Source organism: Sardina pilchardus, chromosome 2 (genome assembly GCF_963854185.1).
Source record: "Sardina pilchardus chromosome 2, fSarPil1.1, whole genome shotgun sequence".
In the NCBI taxonomy this organism is placed as follows: domain Eukaryota; kingdom Metazoa; phylum Chordata; class Actinopteri; order Clupeiformes; family Clupeidae; genus Sardina; species Sardina pilchardus.
Window position 1 is genome coordinate 37,308,190 of NC_084995.1, and position 26,301 is coordinate 37,334,490.

At 42.3% G+C, this 26,301-nt stretch overlaps 1 protein-coding gene across 1 annotated transcript in view; it reads right to left on the bottom strand.

Annotated features, from left to right (window-relative positions):
• Window positions 1-633: 633 nt before the first annotated feature.
• pth1r (parathyroid hormone 1 receptor) overlaps window positions 634-26,301 on the bottom strand; it is a 48,208-nt gene continuing 22,540 nt past the window's right edge. Inside the window, exons 2-13 of the mRNA XM_062552512.1 lie at window positions 25,156-25,258; window positions 16,035-16,145; window positions 14,949-15,073; window positions 9,887-9,981; window positions 5,322-5,508; window positions 5,072-5,225; window positions 4,502-4,562; window positions 4,121-4,187; window positions 3,885-3,979; window positions 3,644-3,785; window positions 3,351-3,392; window positions 634-996 (exon numbers count right to left, since the gene is read on the bottom strand). Coding sequence (XP_062408496.1) covers window positions 634-996; window positions 3,351-3,392; window positions 3,644-3,785; window positions 3,885-3,979; window positions 4,121-4,187; window positions 4,502-4,562; window positions 5,072-5,225; window positions 5,322-5,508; window positions 9,887-9,981; window positions 14,949-15,073; window positions 16,035-16,145; window positions 25,156-25,258 — 1,545 coding nt within the window. The remainder of the gene's footprint in view (window positions 997-3,350; window positions 3,393-3,643; window positions 3,786-3,884; window positions 3,980-4,120; window positions 4,188-4,501; window positions 4,563-5,071; window positions 5,226-5,321; window positions 5,509-9,886; window positions 9,982-14,948; window positions 15,074-16,034; window positions 16,146-25,155; window positions 25,259-26,301) is intronic.

The window sequence follows — 26,301 nt, forward strand, 5'->3', positions numbered from 1 at the left end:
GACAGGCAACCAAAACAGGTAAATACCTCATTTAGCTAAGATGCATCTCTCTCATAGGGACTAAGACTGGTTCTCATTTCATGACATTTATATTCCAAATACCTGATACAAAATTACAGTAGATTCCCATTATGCGTATTTGAGTTCCGCTGTAGAGCAAGCAAGGCCATCACCTCACCTGACTGAGTGAGTGGGGATGGTCGTCCTCTGTGATGGAGCAAGACAGGGCTCGCAGTTCCTCTGAGGTCTTTCTAGTACCTCTCCTTTCATCTATATTCCCATATGCCAGGCTTTCAGAGTCCGACCCCGACATCCAGCTGTCACTACGCATTGTTTGTGACCTTTGAGGAACGCGCCCTCCATCCGAAACAGTCACAGAAGTCTGGGATCTCCAGGGGTGATACTAAGAACGTTCCACGTATAGCAATTTTGAGCTCTTGGCTTTGGTTTTTATACAAAGTATTTTGTGACTCACAGGATTTTCCGAAGCATGCCAGAAATACCGCAGGCATACTCCTGACAAAATGACCTTTGTGAATAAGACAAGTATCCTTCATTTATTTATTATTATTATTTTTTCTTAAAAAAAAGCTTCCTTCCTTCCTTCCTTGCGCACATGCTCAGTGCTGTCGGTCACATGACAGTCTCCCGCTCCTCCTCCACCACCGGCGGGGGTTTGTCCTCCATCGTGGGTCGGGTGCTGTTGGACGGCTCCTCCTCGGGGATGTGCAGCTCTTGCCCCGAAGACGGTATGGAGTTCTCCGAGACGGAACCGTTCTTCACGTAGCCAGGGAGGTTCCGGTGCCCGTTGACGGTGACCGGCCCAAGGCGCGTGGTGAGGTGCAGGGCCAAAGGGCCCCTGGCCGTCACGTTCGTGACGCTGGTGTGTGACACCATGGGTCCATAACTGTACGTATTGCTTCCACTCCTGGCTTTCCTTTTGAAGTCCAGGGCAAGTGTTCGCCTACTCCATGACTTCTTGATTTCAGCCTGGACCTGAGAGGATAGGAGAGAGTTTTAAAGCTTGATGTTCACACCCCAACAACAAATAACTATTATGCATTCAACTTCTTGGACTTTTTTATTTTACAGAATTTCAATTTAGCTTCAATATCTTTTTTTTCTAGGAGTGATAAAGTGGTACAATTATAGGGCTATTCTGCAAGGGTAAGCTACTAAGAGTAGTCATTTAAATAATAAAGTATTACTCAAACTGTGTATGAGGAAAAACGTGCTCATTACCAAGATATGTGAGAACACACATTTTGTGATTTGAAAATAAGCACAATATGTGGGTGCAACTGTTCTGAATTAAATTTTAATTGCTCTTTTTGCCGTTATTTATAGCCTATAGCTATATTAGTTTGGGTTGGTTCATTTGGCATTTCCTGCATTTTTGTGGTGCCTGGCCTTAATCATTAAGCATATTTTTATTTTAAAATTGTATGCTAATGCATAAGTGAACAGGTATTTTGCTTTTGGCTTAACATGTCAATACATCAATAAGGCAATCACCACCAAAATGGGCAAACAGGCCAACCATAAGTGAATCGCAGCATCTTCATAATGCAGCAATGCTTAAAAGATTGCGGGAGACCTGAAATTGCGTATCAGAAAACAGTCAAATAATGCAAAGCAAAACTAAAAATGTGAACGCTTCTATTTGGAATGCAGCGACAGAGGGTACATAATCAATAGCTTGTATTACTTTTTGTGTATTAGAAAATACACGGGCCATTTGGTACCTGCTCTCATTTCATCCCTCCAGCTTTCCAAGTTTGCTTGTCATTAGCATTCCACTCTCCTATCTAGCTTTAATACACTGCCCATATTGTCTGTTGCCCTCCTGTTCAATACAGTTGAGACAGCAACTGAATGGAGGGGCTCATCAGACATTTTATGTACATTGAAAATAGCATACTTTTTGATTATGCAGCACCGTGTTTAAAAGGTCTAATGTGTTCCGTCTCCGTTCTCTCACTGCTGCCTCACAGTAGTGTGTGTGCATGTGTGTGTGTGTGTGTGTGTGTGTGTCTGTGTCTGTCTGTGTGTTTGTGTGTGTGTTATTCACACAAGGACTGTCTCTGATGCGGGGCTGCTGAGGAACTGCTACTATCTTTCATCGTCTCCTTTCACAGGACCACTTCCGACACGCTCGCCTCTTGCATGAAAAATCTAGCCCACCCCACTCCTACGACTGTATCCTCTGGCTGCAGCGCGGCTCGAATCGCCCCCTGAGACGCATTCTCGTGCCACAGAGGCAGCGCGAAAGCTTTAACCACCGAATTTAAGATGGAGAGCTAACGCAGCCGCCATGTGTTCGCCACACATCTGGTGTGAATAAGGCGTCAGCTGACTGAGGCAGAACACTCCATCTATCTTCTGCCATTTCATCTGCATCAATATCGGTCAGCATCCGTATCAATATTGACACATATCCTCGTGTAATCCCTTAACTGCAGCTTGTGGACATGACTCACTCATCCATTCTGGCGTAAGATTTAGCCTACCACAGATGTTTTGACTGACTGGAATCAGGGCCGCCGTCTTGACCGATAGAGACACACTAGCGTTGAGGGCATGGCCTTCTCAAAAGACATCAGCCTTAAAAGCACTGTTAACCTTCAGTTTAGAGTAAGTTGGGCATGTCCACAGAGCCCTTCTGTCAGAGCGAGAGACAGCGGGAGTGGAACAGAAATGGACCCTAATGATTCAGCACACAGCACATTGTACATTTTAAATTCTATTACAACTAAATTGGTACTTTCTGTTAAATGGGTTGATTGCTTGACTGAATTTCCCTATTAAGTTTTCCATTCAAACTATGGCAAATACAACATACTTCAAATCACTGTCATGAAACTAATGTTTGGGGGTTTTCCCCATGTTAAAATTCCAGTGATTCACATTGTGCTTGTACGTTTCTGTAATGACTGGGAAAATATTTTGGTGAATTGTTGGTGGTTCCACTTCCACATGTTCCGAGTGTGTTCTTGAATAACAGAGTTAAGGATAAGCCGGATGGATGTTATCTTTTTCCCCAAGTGAATGGTGCCTTGGATTAATCTCTCACATAATATTTGCTACCCCAGCAAATCTGCTGATGACTTTTGTTTTGTGCTCTGTTGCTTCCACTGACCTGGGATCTGCAGAGGCAATTCTCTCCGCACACAAAGACAAATGTGTAGACCCTAATGACCCTACAGATGCGTTCACTCCATCTCATAGCCTGAGGCGTTGCTATCCACACACATACATACATACACATACATGAGCTTTCTGATACCACCTCACTAACACAGATCAGATCCACTGTGATGTTATTAAAATGCTATTGAAGAGATGCTCACCTCTCCATTGCAGAAGCAATATATTATTGCAACAAAGAATCCCTGTAAGAAAAGAAAAACACCTTTGTAAGTATCTCCTGAATGCACCTTTGCCAACAATTGAAGTAATTACTTTGACAAATCCCACACACACGCACACACGCATGCACAGACATGCACATGTACATGCACACGCACACGCACACGCACACGCACACGCACACGCACACACACACACACACACACACACACACACACACAGGAGGACGCAATGCGGATACGAAACAACAAGCTGATAAGGGCACAAGCATTACCTGGAATGAATTGACAAGCATCTCGTAGTGCATCTGTATCTGCCAGGGCACTCCTGATACCTCCGTGTAAGGCATCGCCATGAAGATGATGTAGTGAACTCCAAACAGAGGCATGAGAACCAGTGTGGATTTCAACAGCTTTCTGTGGGTAAAGCAACAGTTTTAAGACAAAAAACTTCTACATCTGCGGTTTATAGATTGTGTGACTGCAAAGAAAGATACAGTAGATGTACAATTTTACCTGTACTGCTGTCGGGTGTCACATCGTCCTGCATTCGTTTCTCTTAATTTTGTTGCCAGGACTCTGATTATGTTTAAAAACAACACAAAATTGATCTAGAAAAATAAAAGAAAGTTTAGGTTTGACTGCAAGTGTGAGTTAAGTGCAACCTAGACCTTACATTTAATTAAGAAAACCTAACTTAAATCATGTTTATAACCACAAGTAATTAAAGGCACTTTGTAGTTCTAACTTACCACAACAGCTGTTAATATAGGAATTTGTATAATCCATTTCACATTGCCTGCGCTTAAATCCCAACACCTGTTGGTTACAGATGAAAATAAATGTTTAATATGAGGAAACTCTCTTTTCATTAGGTTTCACCTAGATCTTAAGAACACTTAAAATTATTGCTTCTTTGGTGGTCATTTATTTTACTTCAGCTTGGCCAATAAGTCAGATCTCACTGACTCATTAGTTTGATCAATGCTATCGTATTTAAAACTGCCCTCTTAACGGATAACTCTATAAACCCTCTAATGAATGGCCTTAATGACCTATAAAGGCTTTAAATGAACCTATGTTTTACATATGACAGATTTTCAGTATTTGCTTTGCATGGCCCAGTGACTTACTCTGTATCTGCCAAAGTGGCTCTGACGCTCGCCCACACTGTCACAAACATGGCAGGGACACCTGAAAAGCAGCACAGCACTCATGACCCACTTCTGTCAGCTTGGCACTCACCCACAAGGCATAGGACAGCTCAAAGCAACACTCGTCCATATCATGTTTGTTATCTGCAGTATACCATATATAACACTATGAAGACGGATGCATACAATTCACAGATATAAAAAAATAATAAATATACAGTTTTTCAGATACAATATGTCTTTTGATGTATGTGGTGATATGGCAATACAGCATCCACATTGTATGCGCTGTGCATACAGAACAACTACACACAGTGTGTACAATGCAGGAACTGTAGGACCCAGGGTCGACGCTTAGAAGTTTAGAGTCTGGAGCCATCATTTCTTACAATAATATGGTTTGAGAAAGTCGAAAAACACAAACATTCTCAGCACACAAGAGACATAAACACAGCCCAATAACTCGCTAAAAACGTCAAAGGATAAACCACAGTAACCATTGTTCGATATATGGACTACAGCCAATGCAACAGTCTTCAAGAAACTTACCCCAGCCAATCAGAGTGAAACCCCAGAGGTACTTTCTGTCAGAGAAAAAGGTCATGAAGATGAGGCTGTGTAAGTAGAGGCCCTCCACCAGGATCCAGTAGTAATTTGTGGCCAGGAAGTACAAGAAGAGTGTCACAGCTACTTTACAGCCAATCTGTGTGAGCAAAAAAACAAAAACAGTTATCAGGAGGAGATCCTCAAAGGGGCACAGATAACAAGCCCAGGGAGTCTTCACGGCAGCTCTACTCACAAACTGGGTCTTGTTGCCTGGCGGTGCTTCCGTAATGGACTTCAGGTCCTCCACACTGACCCGCTCCATCTCCCCCAGAACGTCTCCGGAATACAGCGCCATGTCTTTCACGAAGATACTGATGGCTCTCAGCATGAAGGACACAAACAGGTGCATATGGATGTAGTTCCTGGTGCAATGCAATCGACTGCAGATGTGGAGAGAGAAGACAGGGGACAAAGTCAACTACAGTGTCATTTTTTTTATGTTATTTATTCCTACATTTAATTTAGAACTTAAAGGTATACTATGCAGGATTGGCGATTTCATCGCCGGTTTTGCTTTCACTTTTCGTTTTCACTCGTTTTATGCTTGCATATTTCTCTGCAGAGCTTCCCCTACAGCTTTAGCGTGTACTGTATATTTGACAAAACTCCTCAATTGGTCAGTCTGCCATGCCTTTTCATGAGACTTTACATGACACTTCCTGGAGTAGAGCATGGGTGCGTGCCCGAGGTCTCCTGAAGTTGCAAGTGTGGTTCTACCGCTACAGACCACAAGGGCGGCCGAAAAAAACACTGTTCGACCGGTAATGACTCATTTAATCATATATAACAGTATGGAACGAATTGATTAACTGAAAAACGTTGCATAGTTTACCTTTAAGTGTCAGGAAATAACATTTCCTCCCCTTAGAAGTTTGAACATTTTTGTCAAAATTAAGCTATTGGCAGTGACAAATTTCACAAGGTGATGTGAGGTGTTTCTTGAAGTTGTATGCATTTTTGGACATAGCTTGTTCCACCATCGAATTCTAAAACTTGCTATTGATATTTGATACTTGATATGTGAAGCTCAATATCACAGAACTACTGAATGGCAATAGAACCTTATAATTCCAAGGGGACGATTTTAACTGCAAACCAAACAAGTCTCATCACAGCATGATCGGCAACTGATCGGCGACTCTGTGTGAACTGAGGCTATTCCTCTGGAGGAGCACGTAGCGCCATTCTCACACGAGTCCACATGCCCTCTGCTCTGCTTTAAGAACAATACAGCTCCTAATTAAACCCACATGAGCAGCCTCTGACTGTAACACATTCTTCAGATTTAGGAGCTTGAAAAGCACAAATATTGAAATATAGGGCTCAGAGAGAGAGAAAGAAAGAGAGAGAGAGAGAGAAAGAGAGAGAGAGACAGAGAGAGAGAGAGAAAGAGAGAGAAAGAGTTGTAAAAACAAAATTGCAAGCATGTGTTGCCAAGAGCCAAAGGCATGTCAATTTCCTCCTCCAAGGCTTATTCTGTGCAGGGAGTGCTTGTTTTGTAAATAGCCTTTCTTATCGCCACTGAAGTTCTTACAAATGGACACACAACAGTCTAAATTTCCGGGCACTCCAGGCAAAATATGTTGACACAAAGAAGTCATTATCACAGCTGCACATATGTGAAGTAATTGCACGTCCATCTTTGCATTGAGAAGCTAGCAAACAAACAGAAAAACCCTGTTGCTTTATGAAATACAGACCGCAATGTGAAAAGTGACCACTTAGTCTAACACACTGGCATTTAGCAAATGGATGCACAAATCCACTCGCCCATTTGTCAACAGCCTCTGTGTGCTGTTTGTTTTGGGCTACAAGTTTTTCCTTCTGGATTGTCTTGGCAACAGGTGCTTATTCAAACACAAATGGGCCGGGGATAAAAGATGGTGAAAAGCTGTTTTTTTTTTTCTTTCTGTGATGTCCCCGTAAAGAAAGACATAGATGCTCATATGAATGTCAAGAGACTTCTGGTGTTTATTCGAATTGACCATAGCTCAGAGCACAGATAGCAGTCCTACATACTGTATCTCTTCAACAAGATATAGGGAAAACTATGACAGAATGGTGATAGTGCTGCTTTTTAAAAAAAAGGACATCATCCAGAGCTTTCCTATCGCGTGAACAGCAATGTCTTCGTCACATCATTGATCTGTCTGCTGAGAAAATAGCAATGAGAAAGAGTTTGAAGGCCTTTAATCCATCCCAGCCATAATGATTTAAACAAACACTGGGTGATACAGTGAAGGGATTATTTACGTTTGGAAATGTGCATGCCAGCTTTAGACTTAACTACCTCAAATTGGCCATCCACATGTGCAATCTCCTGCAATCAGCAGGTCTGTGTAGGCTTGCTGGCAGTTGATGGCTTTGATGCGAACCCCTATGCGCACGGGCTCATTAGTTTACCCAGCTATTTGACCATCAGGGGACATTGATTCGGATTCGACGTGTCAGAGGGCCAATACATGCATGCATGTGCGTCGTCGCTCCCTCGGCTCCCGGGGTCGCCCCCGGCCGCCCGCTCGCCCGCTCGCGCGCACGTCACGCGCCGCATGGCCAAACACTGCCGCTAATGTGTAAAAACTCCCTGGACATCCTTGGCCGACATCTCCGAGCCGCTGTTGCACCTGAGACTGCGAGCGCTTACATGTCGAACATGAGGCATGGCTAAAGTGGCCTGGAAAGGCCGTCGGAACATGGGGGGAAAGCCACGAGAGGCCTTATTAAACTCATTTCCCTCCGATGGGTTTCCTGGTGCCAGCTGAAGTGCCGCCTTAAAACGTCAGGCCGCGGCAGCGGCTGGACCCGAGTCAAGGCGAGTAAAGCGTTTGTCAACAAGTCTTTTTTAGCACGTCCTGACCCTCTATTTAAATAAGCCAGTTGAACAAATATCAGAGGACGTTCTCTGCATTAATTACCAAGGAAAATGAAACCATTCAGCTTGGTGCCAAACTCACCCAATCATACACATACGGCCAGAATCTTGAATTTCAGAGTGTCAATCCATAATGAAGAATATGGATTTTGGAGAATGTGGTAGCTTGTGCTTTTCTGGACAACAATTTAATGTCATAAAAAGAGAGACAGTTTTGTACTCGTCAGAGGCTTGTGGGAAATATATCTGAAACATATGATCGATTGATTGATTTTATCCATTCAATAAGTTATTTTGAAACAGGAGCTGAATAAATGAAACAACATACTGGGCATCAGACATCTGATGCAGAAAATGCCTTGGCTATTTTTTTTTTTTTAATTGGTCACAATACATGCCTCTTTCATTAATTTCATACATTCTATAATCTAACAAGTTTTATCAATGCCTGTGTGTGAACTATTGACTAAACACACACACACATACAAATAGATGAGGAACAATATCACATGCAGTCTTCTGACTACCAGACCAAATGTATCATTGAGCCTATTCCCTGCTGCTGCTATGAACAAGCACTCCACTGACACTGAATACATTTAATTCAATCCAACACGCCCTGATGCGGCCAGAGACATTAGGGGTTAGTACTGTAGCAAAGACAAAAACAACAGACAAAAGTGATGTATGGTACAAAAACAACACAGAAACAACATACAATACTGGTAAAACAAGGTTTTACATGAGGTTTCTGTTTTTAAAAAAAGCCATTATCAAGCCAATCAAATTTATAATATTATTTCTAAGGAAATATAATTCATGGCCAATTTTTATTTTAATTTAATTTGTCTCTCAAACTGCTTTGGAGCCAGGCTGACACTTTACTGAGAGAACTTGGGTAGGTAGGCACCATAGCTCTTCAAAGCCCACGCATCTCATGTCAAACCCCATCAAGTCAGTTTACTTGTTTCACTTTCAAAGCAGCGACATGAAACAGTGCGGAAAACAGGCATCTAAAGATACAATCAATATATTACATCAGTGGTTTTCTCAACCTGTGAACAACTGTACATAAAATAGATTGAAGTTGACTGAAGAGAAAGCGTTTATGCCGCATGTATCCCCATAATATACCGGCATGAAAGGAAGCGAAACATAAATGTCAACAAGAAGGAGCATGAATTACAATCTATCCTGAGGGTAGAACTTTCTAAAAGTCAAAGTGTAAAAGGCAACAGGCATGCATTGGACAGAAATATCCTTTTGACTTTGCCTCTTTACATGTTATGTGTTTGGTTGTGTGCCTGTTGGCATGCCAAAATAAGGCCGAATGGTTGTTAACTTGTTATCGACTACTTTTTTTCTGCTCAAATGTTTCATCACAATCTTCAAAATGATATGTTTGCATACACTATTCCCACATCCTCATATCACACTGCATACAAGTGAGGATTTGGCTAATTTTAACAGACCTATCATTGATCACCACCAGTGCAGACGCTATCTTATCATGTTCTTTTGTCATAATTGGAACAGGGACCACAACTGCTCTTATCTCTGACATATTTTTTTTCTGACACTAAAGTAAAACATCATGAGATAATATTTCCAGTGCTCTACATGCAATGCCTTAACAAAGTCTGTTAGTGTTTAAATTCTTCAGTTTCACACTGTCTTAACAGAGACATGTCATAAAAATCTGATGTTACTGTTGGTGAATTTTGATTCTTAATTTCTAACACAACAGTTCATCAGAAACATTGGATTTTGTGTTTATTTATCCGAAAAATCCCAGTTTGATTAATAATCCAGTGGAAAATCTTAATTAAAATACCCAGTCAGATTTAGATTAATTAGTCAAAGTCCAACAGAACTGGAGAACATACCGGAAATATCCCAGGATCACCACGGCCACCATTAGGGATCCCAGTGAGATTGAGTAGCCCACGGTGTAAATTAGGTAGAGTCGGTCAAACACCTCCTGTAGGTCAAGACAACAAAGACAGATAAGCATCACCAATGAAACGCTCTGAAACCATCACTTAATTGGCTGTGGTCAGCTTAAGGGTTTAACATGGACTTAGGTCCTCAATACTGCTGCAAAAAGTGCAATCAAATGCTCCAAAACAAACAACAAACACATAAACACAGAATTAGTTCAGAAGTTTGATTAGGAATTCGGTAATCTTTTCAAGCCTTTCGTGGTCAACTGGGAGAACACATCAAATACTGTCTCAGATGCTAGACGCGTGCGAATTGGAGGTTGACGTGTAAAATTCAATCTGTGGCGCTCTAGCACGGGAAACAGCCGGATTACGCCCATAAAAACTCTGTACACATCCACACAGTTTTAATTAGAGTTAGAATCTCAAACTTGCGCCGTGCTCCACAGAGAAACCTGAACGTTGCTTTGACAGCAAGCTGACACCCAGTGACTGAGGTGGTTTGAATAGCATTAGTTTCTTACGAAAACATTTTGCTTCAAGCGCCGAGGCCGAAGAAAAGAAACGAAAAAAAAATAAAATAAAATAAAAAAAAAAGTGGGGGAAAAATCAGGGTGGGGAATGCACCATTTCCAAAAGAGATTACTTCAAGTAACAGGCAGCCAGAGGACATTCTGTGCGGAGACCACACTAACCACGCTAGCTGGAGCAACGCTGTGTGCTGTAAGAGGCCCATCTCAGGCTGATGTAACCAGAACTCGGAGGGCTGTTATCATTTAGCCTGTGGTGCGGAGGCCCCGGCCAGCCCGGAGCTGTGGTGCGCACAGATTGCACTATAAAGATTTTCATTTGTGCGTATGAATTTTTCATCAATAGCTGCCATGGCTCGTGATGTGACGGGATCACATCAATGTAAATAGCCAGTGTCAGACTAAAGAGGCACAATATGTGAGATTTCTGCCCACTGGCTCTTGGTTTGGTCTGAATTTTTCGAAAAAAGGGAATGGAAATTGTGGGAGAAAAGAAGGGAAAGAACTTAAAGGAGAGGTCATACAATTTTACAAAATGTAGCAACTTGTTAAATGTTCTGCAAGTAAATTCTGGCTCATTGTTTCGGAATACATTTAACTATCATAACCATTCTCAAGCTATGTGGTGGAATCATCCCACTTTGAAGTTAGAAATACTTAAAAATGGGATGATTCAACCACATAGCAAAACTGGTTCATTTCACTAGTTCACCCATTGGAGCGCTTGATACTAAGCTGTGAATAAACATGTTTGGCTCGGTAGCTGGCCGTGGTCCTGGGATGCCAATAGCAGATATGACGTGCAGGCGTTGTCCACTGACACTCCTGTGGATAAGAGCCCATGTGAACTACTAGACTGTGTCCAATTGTCAAGGGCGCACACTGGATAGTACTGTTCCTTCCAGTAGCGTCTCAGTTAGCCCGCTCCTCAGTATGCGTCCCTACATTTGGACAGCACAAACTAGTTGGCGTCACGTGACTCAGGGAGGGGGTTGTGTTGCTTGACGATTTGCATGACGTGTGGAGACTGTCAATCATCCCTATGGGCTCCACCCAGCGATGTCCGAAAAGTGCAGTTATCCAGACTACCCAGTCCAATTTGTTTTCCAATGCCAGCACATACTGTAGGTGTTCACAGATACTGAATGAGCTTCAGACTAACATTGGCTAGCAGCCTACATATGGAGAACTTTTTTTTCTGTTCTCTGCTACCGGAATGCGCGGGTGCGAAGCAACGTTAGGTCACTCTGTGTGTATGGCACAAACCGATGGACAGGAGTACGCTCTAAGTTCTGTGTGCAGCCGTGAGATGGCCTGGTGGACTGATCGAGAGAGAGAGAGAGAGAGAGAGAGAGAGAGAGAGAGAGAGAGAGAGAGAGAGAAAGAAACAATCAGAGCCTAAACATCATAAACTATTTAATTAATCTGCATTTGACACCTGACAGTGATACCCTCAAAATAGTCGCCATTCCTCCTCACCTGTCTATCTCCATTTTTCTTTGCAGCATAATAATCAGTACGGACAAGCCATGTTGTTCCAGACTTTCCATTTAAAGAAAATCTTGTGAGTTCTACGAGCAAATTGATTCCCCTCCCTGTTGTCACACAGGGAAAAGGATTTCCATCCACTCATGTCAGGAGAACAGTTGCTCTGCCTCCCCTACTTAACCTCTGACAGAGAGAGGCTTTGATGAGGGCAGACTAGGAGCGCTTTGCCAGGCAGACGTCAGATGATGGAGCCAAACGTGCAGCGTGCACTTGCAGGTTGCCCAGACACCAGCAACTCCAAAAAGATCACTGCTTGGCTGACTCTCCGATTCTCTTTCTCCTCCCTAACAAAAATTCACTCTCCATAATTGTCGTGCTCTACACTAGAGTCAGCATGAGCTGTTTTGAAGAGCAAGACCGTGCAACTGTGGCTTAGCATGATATTGCTGATGCCCTTTTTCTTTAATTCAATTGTACAATCAAATGTGTGAGTAGTTCTAAAACATACTTAAGTCTTAATTGCATTCAGTTGGGCGGAGAGGTCATGTCTAGGTCAAGGCCAGTCTCTGGAGAAACTTGTTCCCAAATCTCATAATGTTCCACATGAACATGATTATCATTGTTTGAATAAATCCATTCCAAAGAATTATGATGATTGGCGATGAACTTTAATCCAGCCCAAATTCAGAATGAAAGCAGCCACAATTCATCACTAACTCATGCAGTCATTATGTCTCAGACTCTTGTTAAAATAATGATTTACTGCAACTAAACAATAAGACGTCTCTGGTCGGTTGAGGAGCGCTGGCTCCCTTTATTACTGAACAGAATTGCCCACCAAACATTCCCAGTATTCATGTGTTCAAATAAATAAGTATTTCCCAGACAAAACAAATGTTTCAATGTTTAGAAAAAAATATGCAAAAACATAACATTACGTCTGAAGAGAGTTTTAGAGATGTGTTTAGAGAAGTCTAAACACATCTATAAAAAAAACAAATATCAGCATGGATTTGTATCAGTGTATCAGTGTCAGTATCAGATCAAATTGTTGCTGTCTTTTTTGTATAGTGCAGTCTTTCTGTCCTTATAGGCTATGTAATCATGTGTTTCTAATTAATTCTCCTCAACTCAATCTATTATCTTCAACTCAATCAGAGATGTTTTAGCTGTTTTGTAAAACATGTGGGTCTATTATAAGAAATTCGCAAATGATGCTAATAAAAAAATAACAGCAGAGCTTAACTGTGAATGCTAATGCCACAACCCACAGCCTGGACGCTCTAACAGTGAGGGAAAAAAACAGACAGCTAAGTTTTGGTTTTAACAATCAAAAAATGCTGTCAGTCTGCTCCTCTGAATAGAACAGTCTCACTCTGGCCTATTTTGAAGAGAGGCCAAAATTTGCATTATGAAAATGACTGCTGAACTCCGCCTTCGCAAAAAAAAAAACAAAAAAAAAAACACTTATGAAGTGGTCAGCTAAAGCAGAGGCTTGTTAGCATGTCAAATGAACGCCCTCAGATGACTTGTTCGTCACACTGAGGAAAATGAACAGCCTATATGAAACTCACACCATTGAAGTTGAATTTATTTTTTGCCTACTGCACTGCACTGCACACATGTTTTCTAATACCACTTCAAGGAATTTGAAGAGAAGAGCGAAATCTGTATGATTTAAGCTTTGCTCGAATGAATGAAAAGGTTATGTGATTGTCCTGCATGCAGACAGTGAAATGAATGAGTTTCAGATTATCATCACCTTCTGGATTAGAATTAAAAATGTGTTTTTATGTACCACAGCATGACCAATTCTGTGAAGTGACTGATTTGATACACAATGCAACAGTTTCAAACACTGTTAAAATGCTTAAGTGTTCATAATGACATACAGTACTATCAAAAAAACAGTATGATTCCTACCATATTTTATTGTACCTCTGCTTCACATTATGCCTTTGCAAGTCTATCAGACATTTATGATTGGATGACCAAAGTGATTTCCGGGGAGCTTATCACATAATTCTAGGAATGGATTCTTTGTGCTTAATCATTCCAATGTGTCAAAGGCATGATGAAAAGCCTATTTAACCGAACAGAAGATAATGTGGGACATTCGCGGAAAGGCCTATGTATAAATTACATATTGCAGACTTCAAGGCAATAGGACTTCACAAAAAGATACCTACAGTAGATATATGTAGCAGTCCTATTCGACAGTCAAAAGTACTACTAACCACTCTGCGTAACATTTAAATCTGTCAACACTTAATTTTTTTTAATTTTAATTTTAACATTTAACATTTATACGACTGAAAACCAATGTCATCTTGTCAGAGAAACTAGACTTTGCTCCCATACTGTAATTTTCAGCAAATTTATCTGTGTGCCTCATGCCTGAGGATTGCTGGTAGAGCTGTGGTAACCTCACTGCCATTTTGGTTTCCATTTGAAGTGGGATCTTTGAGGGACATTATGGTGACATTCCACATCCAGAGCAGCTTTTTTCCACTGCGATGCGCTCCAAAGTCAATACAAGAACTAAGGGGGGGGGGGGGGGGGGGGGGGGGGAGCGGAACCAGTGTCAGGGCCTGACAAAAGAGTAAACACTCAATTAAAGTTCTCTATGGGCGGGGGTGAGGGTCAGGATCAGTCAGTCTTCCTACAGATTTGCGATTCTGGCAGAAACCGAATCCCTAGAGATGTACATCTTTGCCAGTGACGCACAAGACGCTGGTTCCTATCATCTCACACGCAGCCTATTCCATACATCCGTTGTGCACAATTCACTAAATCAGTTCACCACACTCAACATGCAATGATTATAGTAAATTCGCTTGACGCTCACAATTCATTCAATTCAACAGTAAAGAGTGCTGCTATATTACAGTAACATGAGTAAAAAAAGGTATGATTGATAAAAAATATGATCAAATCTCCTGAGCAAACTGATCACTGAAAGAAAATGAAAGAGTAAGAAATCTTACCCTCTCTTGGTTTTGGTTGTAATGGGAGAGGAATTTTGCACATTCGCTGTAATTAGCCCAGGTCTTATTGTTGGTGGTGGCCAGCTCCCATGTACCATTTAGGTCACAGCGGCGATATGCATAACCTGAAGAAAGAGAGAGATAGAGAAGGAAAGAGAGAGAGAGAGAGAGAGAGAGAGAGAGAGAGAAAGAGAGAGAGAGAGAGAGAGAAAGAGAAAGAGTGACCTCTGATGCCCACGCATCTAACTAGGGAATGCTCTCGTGTGCACAGTTACACCGATGCAATGTGCATCCAAAGACTGTAGGCTGGCCATCTCACACACATAAATGAATTTGAACCATGTGAAGGTCAAAGCCATGCTGCTGCTGAGTTATGCCCATGTGAGGTGACCATAACAAATGTACCTCGCTGTTCTTGGAATTATCATTTCCCAGCTTCAGCCGCAGAATGCGTGATGAGTGCAATTCAGTGGCATTGTTCATTAATCAATGGAGGTTCATACAGATAGCCTTTGGCAGTACACACACACACACACACACACACACACACACACACACACATATACAGTACACACACATTCAGCCATAAAGATAGCATTGACATTCATTTTTGATAACATTTTTGAAAAGCCACAATATACCGGAGAGTAATGCTTCTCATAAATAAAACAAGCTTTACCACTTTAGGTGAACATTTTGGAATCTCATAATGTTCCACATGAACATAGCTATTGTTATTTTTCCTCCCCGTGAAAAACATTGTTGTGAAAACAACACGGCCTCAATGAGAGACAATGGCAGAGATACATTGCATTGTCCTGGATGCATTGTCTCTATTGATTACATACAGTGTATTGATGGCCACCAAACACCAACATGAAACCATCTTTTTTGAGAGCTGAAAAGGTGTTGGATATGTCATTAATCAACCCAACCTAAAGTGCTGTTAAGAAACCAAAACATGACCTGTCCTACTTTACTGTGATCTTTAAATAGGTCTCTCTTGGGCCATTATGTCTGCAGCTGCAGGTTAGTCTATGAACAATGGCATTACAAGGACATCCAAGGACATGCCAGGTGAGTTACCTTTATGGTTGAAGTCGTAGACATACTCTGGGCAGGAAGTAGACACCAATCTCCCCGGAGGTCCCTCTGGCCAACACACAATTCCATCCCACTCTGGTAGACAGAAGCCCTCTAGGATTGGACAAGATTTGCATTTAGAACCGGCGTGTCTTGTGCAGCTCCTCAGGTCAATGTACCACATAACATTTACATTACAACACATTGCAGCACAAAGGAACGGGCCTCAGTGGGGCTCTTTGTTTCATTTCAAGCACATCGATACATACACATTATGTATACAGTACATTCTCAATGCAGGTGAACAGGCAAAAGATCAATGAATCTGTAGGGGTTCTGTCCATATATTCTTTTTTCAATCAGCCTTTGGCTTTCCAAAAAGAACAGAACAGAGAACATCACAAATAGAGGAGACCTAGGGCAGATCAGAGGTCTTGAAAGACAGTTCTTGGTGATATTTGGGCTTAACTTGGCTATTGTTTGCAATTATTTGAGTTGCCTAAAACAAGACAAATCAACATGATCTTATATCTATCCGATCATTAGATTTCAAATGTCTAGAGAACAGCTTGAGCCAACTAGGTCTCTCTAAGCGGTTGCACAAGTAATACATTTGTCTTATAATGACACGAAGGAAATATGAAAAGTCTGAGCCAAACAAAGGCTGAAGAGAAGAGGAAGGCTGAAACTGAAGAGAACAGCACTGTGATGATATGTACGTATGTCATGCCAAGGCAAAATAAATTACTTCCAGGGTATAAAAATACTGACGGTTTTTGAATGGCTTCATAGTCAATACAAAGTAACAGAAAAATGTGAGGTGCAACACTGCTTACTTTACACCTATGGCCAGTTCATTGATCAAGTGATGTTTCGGACACTTCATAGCCAAAATAAACAAAAAGCAGGATGTGCATACTGTAGCTTTAATATATGATAGCTTTAATATACTGTAACCTGACACCAAGTATTATACAGTAGAGCTTCCGGTGGCGCTGCTCTGCTAGTGACCCGGGTGTGAGTGCCTCCAGTATGTACAGTATCTGTTGTCCACAGCGAATGCACATTATAGCCAAAGACGAATTTCCCCTTAGAGGGACAATATAAGTTTGTCTTATCTAACATAGACCTCCTGAACCATATGTGACAGGCACACACATACATACACACACACACACACACACCTGTTGTGGCTCACGTCACAGTTGAATGTCTAAAATCAGACTGCTTCTCTCAATACCCGTATAATTAGCAGCCAATTCATACCAACTGTGTGGACTATCAGCTAAGAGACCTCTCTGCACCTCAGAGAAGCCTAGTGTAAGATGTAATTTCATAACACAGCAATGGGGCACTAAAAAACAGGAAACAGTATCCTTCTGCAGAAAGCATGAAACCATCAATACTTAAAGCTGCAATTTACAGACAATTTTCACTCAAGTGCTCCACAAAAGCCTCTTCAATGTATCATTTGGTCTCTGAAAGACACAACGGGTGAGGAATCCAGTCCTGCCACACAGGCATCTCCAAGTCTGGCTCAAAAAACAGAGGTAGAGAGACTATTGTAACCCTGTTAAAGGACCACAATGTCCATTTAACAATTCGAGTCTCTTTGTTTTCCGGACCTAATTTCTCCAGCAATCAAAATGGTAACATTCCATACAAACAACGAAGGCAACAAGAAAACACCATTGAAGTGTTTCTTCTTTCCAGATGGAAAAGCAAGTATCACAAAAACAGAGCTACAGGGTGGAATAAACGACAAAGCAAAACAAAGGCAATGTGTACAAACAACTCCAAATATCCTCACACTTCAGCAAATATTGTGGAAATATAATAATGCATTGTTTGGGGGCGTTAAACTGAACTTGTAACAAACCATGATAGACACAATTATCATTCCAAAAGGTTTCATAGTTCTATAAATACAATAGGGCTTAACACGTCTATTATATGCTTGCCTTTAACAGTTCCCATTGTATATTTACAGATAGCCTTGATGATGGGAGTGGGAGTCTTTTATCTCCTGAGATGCTGGCCAAGCCTGATTTCTGGCTTTGCCATGGCTGTTATTGAAACCAGCTGCCCCAGACTCGCCACAAATAACCAGTTAAGGATAAAACTTAACCATGCCGCCTCTGCTGTAGATCCATTATTTTCTCATGCCTATAATCACAGATTTCAAAGGGGAAATCAAAGGAGATGACGCTATTTTGTCTGTACGCAATCCAAATGTCCTGTCACTTCTGGGCTAATTAAAGAGTGTATACAAGCCGACAGGAGTAAGAAGTCGTTAAAGATGGCTCCTCCATGCAAATTTAACACAGCACTTTATTATGTTATTATTACAACAATAACCAGACTTTTTCAGAAATCTCCACTCGCCGTATACGGTAGACCACCTACTGTACTATGGCTCTCAAATTTAGCTCTAAACGTATATACTGCATGTCATTTCCTGTTAAATCCATGGCTCTCATTTAAATATAACCATGGCTGCAGCTTGGGTGGGGGTTGAGGGGGGGGCATGGCTATTGATGATGTCATTTGGGTTTTTAATAATGTTTTTCCTTGCCGTACTCACATTTGATTCAGAACTGCAGATGTCATAACACATATTGTGGGGCGTTTTGATATATGCAAGCTTTTATGGTGATTGCTGGTGTTATTTTACGGCCAGACCACAGAGTTTGAGCGCCGAGCTATTTTCACACACGGCAGAGTCTTGGGCCTGAAACCCACATCCCTCCACTGTCCGACCCATGCAAACCTCAGTGTCTCTCTCAATGGAAACCTTGTTTCAGGAAAGTAAGGGAGACTCGCTGCGCCCGACCAAGGCACAAACTCGAAATAATAATAAATAAGTGGACTTCACTGGCGCACGCGGCAGCAGGAGCAAGGCTCCCTGGCCTTGGCTGAGGTTTGGGCCACCACCCCCTCCAAATGACTAGAATAGCTAAAATCAACTCACAGCTATTTGCTAATTTCATACCGCACAGAGCAAACGATTTGAAATATCCATCATAGCTCGACCGCAGCTTGAGAGACACAAAACGCCAGGGGTGGCCTGACGCTGTAAAAGCACGAACAACAAAGGGATGAAGCCAAAGATATCAAAAAATTGCATCAAGCAGCACATTGTCCACAAAGACAGAGAGAAAGACAGAGAAGAGAGAGAGAGACAGTGTGTGTGTGTGTGAGAGAGAGAGAGACAGAGAGAGAGAGAGAGAGAGTGTGTTATAATCCTGTCCACCACAGGCTATTTCCCTGTACGCTTGTTCCATCAGAGGACAAATAGCCTAAGTCCCCAGGAAGCAAACACTATTAGCATGTGTTACAATTCATGATATTCACTTTCTCATGGGTGTGGGTCTTTGGCCCAAACACATCAACGTGAGGCAACCCTAGATCTAATTAACAGTGTTTAGCCTATCTATACAAATCTGTGCTGTTTTTCTTTTACACACAATAGGAAACAGTGAGCTGTAATAATTAGCAGTAAAGAGAAGGCGGTACAGACAGAGTTTCTCCTTTTAGGCCATGCTGTGACCTTACCAGTCTAATTATTAGCATGTGTGGTACATTTACAAGATGGTGCAGAATATTACTAAACCACGGGAAATACATTTCCTTGGGCTATCATTACATCACAGTAAACACCTGTGGAGAAAGAACAGGGCATCCAAGTAGAAGTGTGAAACTCCCATAATTGGCTGTGAAAAGAATGAAGCAGAATAAAACACTGAATCTCTGATGACTGCACTAGAATGAGAAAAAGCAATAATAGAAGTATACCAAAGAAACAAATAAGCAGGAGGATATGAATATGCGCCACACAAATAAGTAACAGCAAGTAATTTCCCTCAAGCTGCAAACTAAAGAAAGTCAAGAAAAGATTACAATATTAAAATTATAACTTTTAAGAGTAGGGTTATCTGAAAAACAACTTTCACTGTGTCAGATCTTAAACATCAGAATGTACAATATACGGCTATAATGCAAACGAGAACCTCTGTGTTGATGCAAAGAATCTTCTGTGCTTTTCCGTTTGTTTACACTACTCTCACAATTCATTTCAGAGAGCCTTTAAGCCGACAAAATGGCTGGTGGTTGGCTCTCCACTAAAAGCTCAGCGCCCATCTGTGAGAGCTCAGTTTGTGGTTCCTCTGTTCCCCCACTTTTATGGTGGAGGAAAAGCCTCCCTTATGTTCCTCAACATATGCTGTGATCGAGCAGACGTGTGCACCCTTCCAAAAGGGGGTCAGAAAACAGCCACTAGATAAAAGCCCAGTGCCATCGGGTCTCATGGGGCTTGGATGTGATGCACCCCCCCATCCTCTCATCCCCCACAGACCAGCTGGGAGGCACTGACTCAGGTAAAGACAGTGTGTTTTTCCCTCCAAATAGCTTCCATCAACCTGAGAGCATGTTTCAGAAAAGCAGCGCTCTAACGGCCTAATCTAACTGCTGCCTGTCCTTCCCTGCCCACCCAGGATATAAGTGCTTCCCTTTCGCTCCGCTCTACTCCAGCGGCCAACTGACCGGCGGCACGACCCCACCTGACCACGCCACGCCGCGCCTCTCCTCTCCTCTCCTCTCCTCTCCTCTCCTCTCCTCTCCTGCACTGCCCCCACACTGGCACGACCTCCCCACCTCGTCATCCCAACTCATAATTCTTTCATGGCCTAATTAACGGCACCAAGAGTCCGGGACAGTCTTCCACCAGGAGCAGCTGAGGCAATGAATGCACCCTGTGGTATCAGAAGAGTTGACGTCGGCCGCTACACTGTGTTTTATCTTCTGCTGCCAAAAATGCTTTTCCAAAACGAAACAACAGTATTTAATTGGTGGAAAGATGTGTGGTCCTCTACTTACTTTTTTGTACAGGAACCCTGCAAAAGCAGTTACCGTATGCACAACAATACCCTAGTAAAGTCCTTTATAGCAAACACAACCAATCAACACAATTAGACCAGTCAACTAGAGTTACATGTGCATCATTATACTCCATCTTGGAGCTTACTGAAGTCAAATCCAATGATTCACTTCCCTTCTATCCTTATTAACAAAACAATATTGGTCATGCTCACCCACTGTTATATCACAAATTGCAGGTGATATGTGAAGGAATGGCAAAATCCTGTCTGTGCATCATCAAGGTGTAAAAGTACCCTGCCAGAAGGTAAAATCAAATCCACAGGATGATATACTGTACAAGAGGAAATAAAGAGAACAGCAAGCCCAGACTAATGGTGTGGATGTGGACACACATGTTTAATATCGTGATCTTTTAAAAAAAAAAAATCTTCCCTTTTGAGCATTCATCTCAGGTAATTTCGCAGAGAAATGAATTTGATGGCAATTTAAGACGATGGACTGCATTTGTAAGATACGCAATGCGCAATGTAATGCGTTAGCATCAAGACGTGCATATTAATGCTAACTCATCAAACTAGGCAAAACATTTAGGCACTTTTATACCATGCAACACCCTACAGTACTACACACAGGCACCAGATGGTCAGGGAACAGACAAAGACATTCTCCAAAGACAAAGACATTGCTACATGAATTCATTTACATTGACGTAGTTTCCATGAAACTTCTAAAACTCGCACACAACAGTCAACCTCTGTCGTGTTTATCTAGATGTTAAATGAAACGCTACTAATTACTCAGCTGATTTCGGCCACATTGCGCGGTGTGGCGTGTGTATACTGCTCAATAAATGAGCAAATATTGGTATCATTGGGTGGTTTCCACAGCGCAGTGGCTGTACATAGCGTGCCTTGTGGACTCAAATTGGTCCCCATGAGATCATTTGGTCCGGGGGACAGAACAGGGCTATTTCTGATATTCAGATTTCAACATCTGCACGGCATCAATACCACTTCAATACCACCAATGGCATGTTTGGTAATGAATCTGGCTATGCACAAAACAAAACATTTCTTCAATTCCAAATGGATGCATTTTAACCAACACCACTAAGGTCACAGAGGGATGATTGACATTGGGTTTAGCTAGCTTAATTACAGTACTGCTCCGGCCCTGGGTACTGTTTCTTTTACAGTTTGGTGATAACACATGTGCTGGCAGGCTCTCTCTCTTCTTGGAGGCTGTTCCTGCATTTAACAGCTTGATTACTTTTTGTCACTGAAGTGTGGCATGGGGAAAAAAGTAAGGTGGTGAAGTGATTAAAACGTCTTGAAAATCAGAAGCTCCCCTTCAAACAAACAGCTGATGAATAAATGCTATGTGTAGTGACAGAGGCGCACACAAGTTCTGACTTCTCTCACGTGAGGCTCCATACGGGTTAGCAGCTTTTATTTAGACATTTTTCCACCCTTGACTTGAAATAGCCCAGCTTTGACCAGAGAGGGCAAGAAAAAAAAATACAAAAAAAAACACACGATGGCCACTCTCTGGAAAAGCAAGCTCAGATACCTGGAAAAGCAAAGTGCCTGTCTCTGTCGCAACACGAAAGTCACGTCAGGAGGCATTAGTGGTGACTGTGCTCAGACAAGGCCTCTGGACTGCCATCTTAAAAGAGCCTAATGTGTGAGGGGCAGCTCTGGCCAGCATTAGTGTCCACCGCCATTCAAATCAATACGGGTTGATGTAACGCACGCCGTGGCTTGATGTGCACCGCGCCGAGGAGCAGATGTGCTAACGCCTTAGTGCTCGTTTTAGACTCGGATGTCGTCGGGAGCCTAAAAAACAGGACAAGGTATGCACAAAGCGACCACACATGAATACAACCACACTCTGCCTGCTGCAGAGGCATAAAATGGCAGGTTGCGCTTTTCTGACTTTTGGCATGCGCATTTGTGTGAAGGTCTTGAGGGAGAGTCGGAGTCAGAAGTAAAATGACAGGAGGAGGAGGAGGAGAGCGAGAAGCAGTGGTTTGCAGTCAAAGTCCTCTGCCTTTTAAGGGAACACAATGTAGGAATTCCCCTTTGGTTAATTTTTTATATACTGAGTACCCAATTCATGTAGAAGAGATGAAATGGGTCATGCTCCTACCCACGACAACCAATTAACACATTGCAATTCCAGGAGTTTGGGCAACAAATTAACATATTGCAATACCAGGGCTTGCAGTGGCAGTCTCAGGCACTCCGATCTCTTCATTGCAAGTCTGTGTAGCATCAAAAAGAGTCTTAGATGTGTAAAACAACATCACACACAGTGGGCTCAGTACTCTTAAGTCTGTTCATGTCTTGCCATCACTTCTCCACTTCATCCACTTCCGTATTGTACATGCAAACGCCGACTAAAATGGTGAGAAATCAGAATGTAGAATGACTGGCATCGATCGACTCTCTGTCTGATGACACTTTATTAGCATACGATATCTATTTCCCGATCGCTAAAACATGTGGCTCCTTTTCATGTCAGTCTTGGTGTCACATTTCATGACAGATTACATGCATGTGCTGTCACGACGGAATGATGTAAAAGCATGTAAAGCACATTCAGTGTGAAATGAAAAGACACAGCAGGCGCTTTTCTGTGGACTATTTGCGCTGAGCTCTCCAACATACACATATCTGCTCATCTGTCACTTTACAGGGTGAGGGGCCCTCCTCGTCTTTCTGTAGGGAGCGCAACCTAAAGCCATTGATCCAAAACAGGGAAAAAAGAGACTTTGCATCAGAGAAGAGGAGTTTGGGAAGTGGAGGATGCGGGAAAGGAAGGGTATTGAGGACAGCTTATGATGTGTGAGAGGCAGTCATCAAGTTTGCATTTCCTTGCATTTTCTTGGTACCCTCTGGTTTCTGAAACAAACAGCACTAATGGTTTGTTTTAGAGCTGTCAACGTTTTCCCTCAGATGAGCGAGGAATCGGTTCAATTTAATTGGAATGGAATAAACCAAAGTTAAAGAGAAAATAATAACAGAGTCAAGACTGTACAATAACCCACAAAACACGGGGTTTCAAAACAATTTGAAACAACTGTGGGTGAAAAAATGTCTGCAGTGGAGGGAAACAGAATAACCTTAAAAAGGCCCCCAATTCTTTCACTGCCAGATGGACCTTCAACTGTGTGTTTAAATATAATTGTTTGAGAACAAAATTTAGAATCAAACATTAAATATAACAGCTTAATCTCAATGTGCAACTGCACATTATTTAGCCAGAGTATGAAATTCAATACTGAAAAAACATGGTACAAAGTAAGTTGCTGTTTTTTCTGCCTTTAAAAAATCCAGTGACAATAACATCCTTAGCATATTCCTCACCAAAGGCATTCATTTAATCAATACTGTGGATCTATTGTTGATCTGTGTGCGTGTGTACGTATGTGTGAGAAATTATGTGTGCGTAATAAGCTTCTCTCCCTCTCTCTCTCTCCCTCTCCCTCTCTCTCTCTCTCTCTCTCTCTCTCTCTCTCTCTCTCTCTCTCTCTGTCTCTCTAGCTCATCTGTGTAGATGTCTGTAAGAGTAGTTGAGTGTTCACTTGTGTTTCTGCCATTTGATTTTAGAGAACACGGTGCATGTGCATGAGTGTGCAGAGAGCCAACACATATCTTTCCTGATTCTGACCTGACATCTGCTAATAAAAGAACGAAGCAAACATGACATCCTTCAGTGTCTCCAGCCTCTTGTCCTCCCCCGACAGCCACGAGCACCAGACCAAAGCAACCAATCGATCCTCCATAGCTGAAATTCCTCCACCTCAATCAATGTCATTTTGTCCTCGGCTGAAGTCTATGAGACATGGCACGGGGCATCACCTCTGCTGCCTTCCTACATACAGTACCTACATATTGCTTTGGGACCACTAGCGCTTTTCCAACGAGGAGCGATAAGACTCCAGGAGCTGAATCCGACGTGTGGCTTGGATGGCCAGTCGTCTTGCGTGATGCTATTTGCATGTGGGCATTCTTAAATGTGTCATATAGTCCATGGCCTTGTATCACAACACAGCCAGACAATAGGTTCGGCTGTGAGTCGTGACATGTATTGTCTTATTGGCAACGTAAACGTCAATGGTAACGTTAAGAAAAAAAATGATGTAAGTAGAAAACAGGAGAGGATAAGCAAACATCTCTTTCCTCCCTTCATCGAGTACAAAGGCACCACATGCAAGTCATTTCATATTGACTTCAGCACTGACCAGCAATCTTGTGCTTTGACTTGATGGCTCGTTCACATTTTCTCTTCGCGTTGAACAACAGATAGATCTGCTCCTCCTTGGTGAGGACATCATCAGCATCCACCTACATGGAGAGAGAGAGAGAGAGAGAGAGAGAAAGAGAGAGAGAGGGAGAAACCATGTCAGACTAATTTGAGGCCGCTATTCTCTATTGCAGTTCAGCAGTCATTGAAAACATGGTGGCGTCAATCAAATCAAAGTCAATCAAAGGGATGGCTTCAACATGGATGCAATGGCACCAAATTGCTATTGACAAACATGCCTGTTGTCGAAAACAGTGTCTGACATGTATTTTCCCATCCTGTTACAGCACTAGGCATGATGCACTTGTTTACATGATCAAATGAAAAACACCTTGCTTCAAACCAATTGCCTGTCTTTGCATAGACAGTCATTTAAAAAGCACTTGATAAATCGAGATAAACGTATTACACAATCACATTGCTTCAAACCCCATTACTTATCTTCAGAAGACAGTCAAGACAGGTATTTGAAATCCTTTATTCATTCCCACAGCTCTCGAAGAATATAAGCTGTGAAATGACTTGAGCTACCTAATGGAAACCATGCTCTCTCCAGTCGGAGTGATTTATGTAAACTGTTAAGTTGGTAACAAATTTATATTCCTGTCAGACGGGGGATTTTTAAGGACTGTGTGGTCAGGTGCCGCTCTTGGGCAAACAGTATCACTTGCAGTCTTTGTTGATAGTCACAGTTGGGGTTTCTGTGATCTGAGAAACTCAGCAGGCAGGATTCATTCAACACTGATTCATCTGACCTGCGTCCAAAAAAACAAGGGGGGAAATAAGCCATTTCACAAGACTAATCAGCATTCGCTTTGACAGCAGCGGAGACGCTTCTCCATATCCTAACTCGATTGTGGACGTGTATGTCATGCCCGCCTGAAGGTAAATAGTACTTGTTTTGTCCAGAGTGATAGGAGGGAACAAAGTTATCTATCTCCCTGTGATGATAACTCATCTTATTGTGGACACCCTCAGGAGAACAGACCACCTGCTTCTAACTTGTCAAGTGCGTAGCAATTTCAAATGTCAACTGGACACTGGCATCCAATGCGACGCCGCCGCAGCCTTCCCCGCGCCTCTA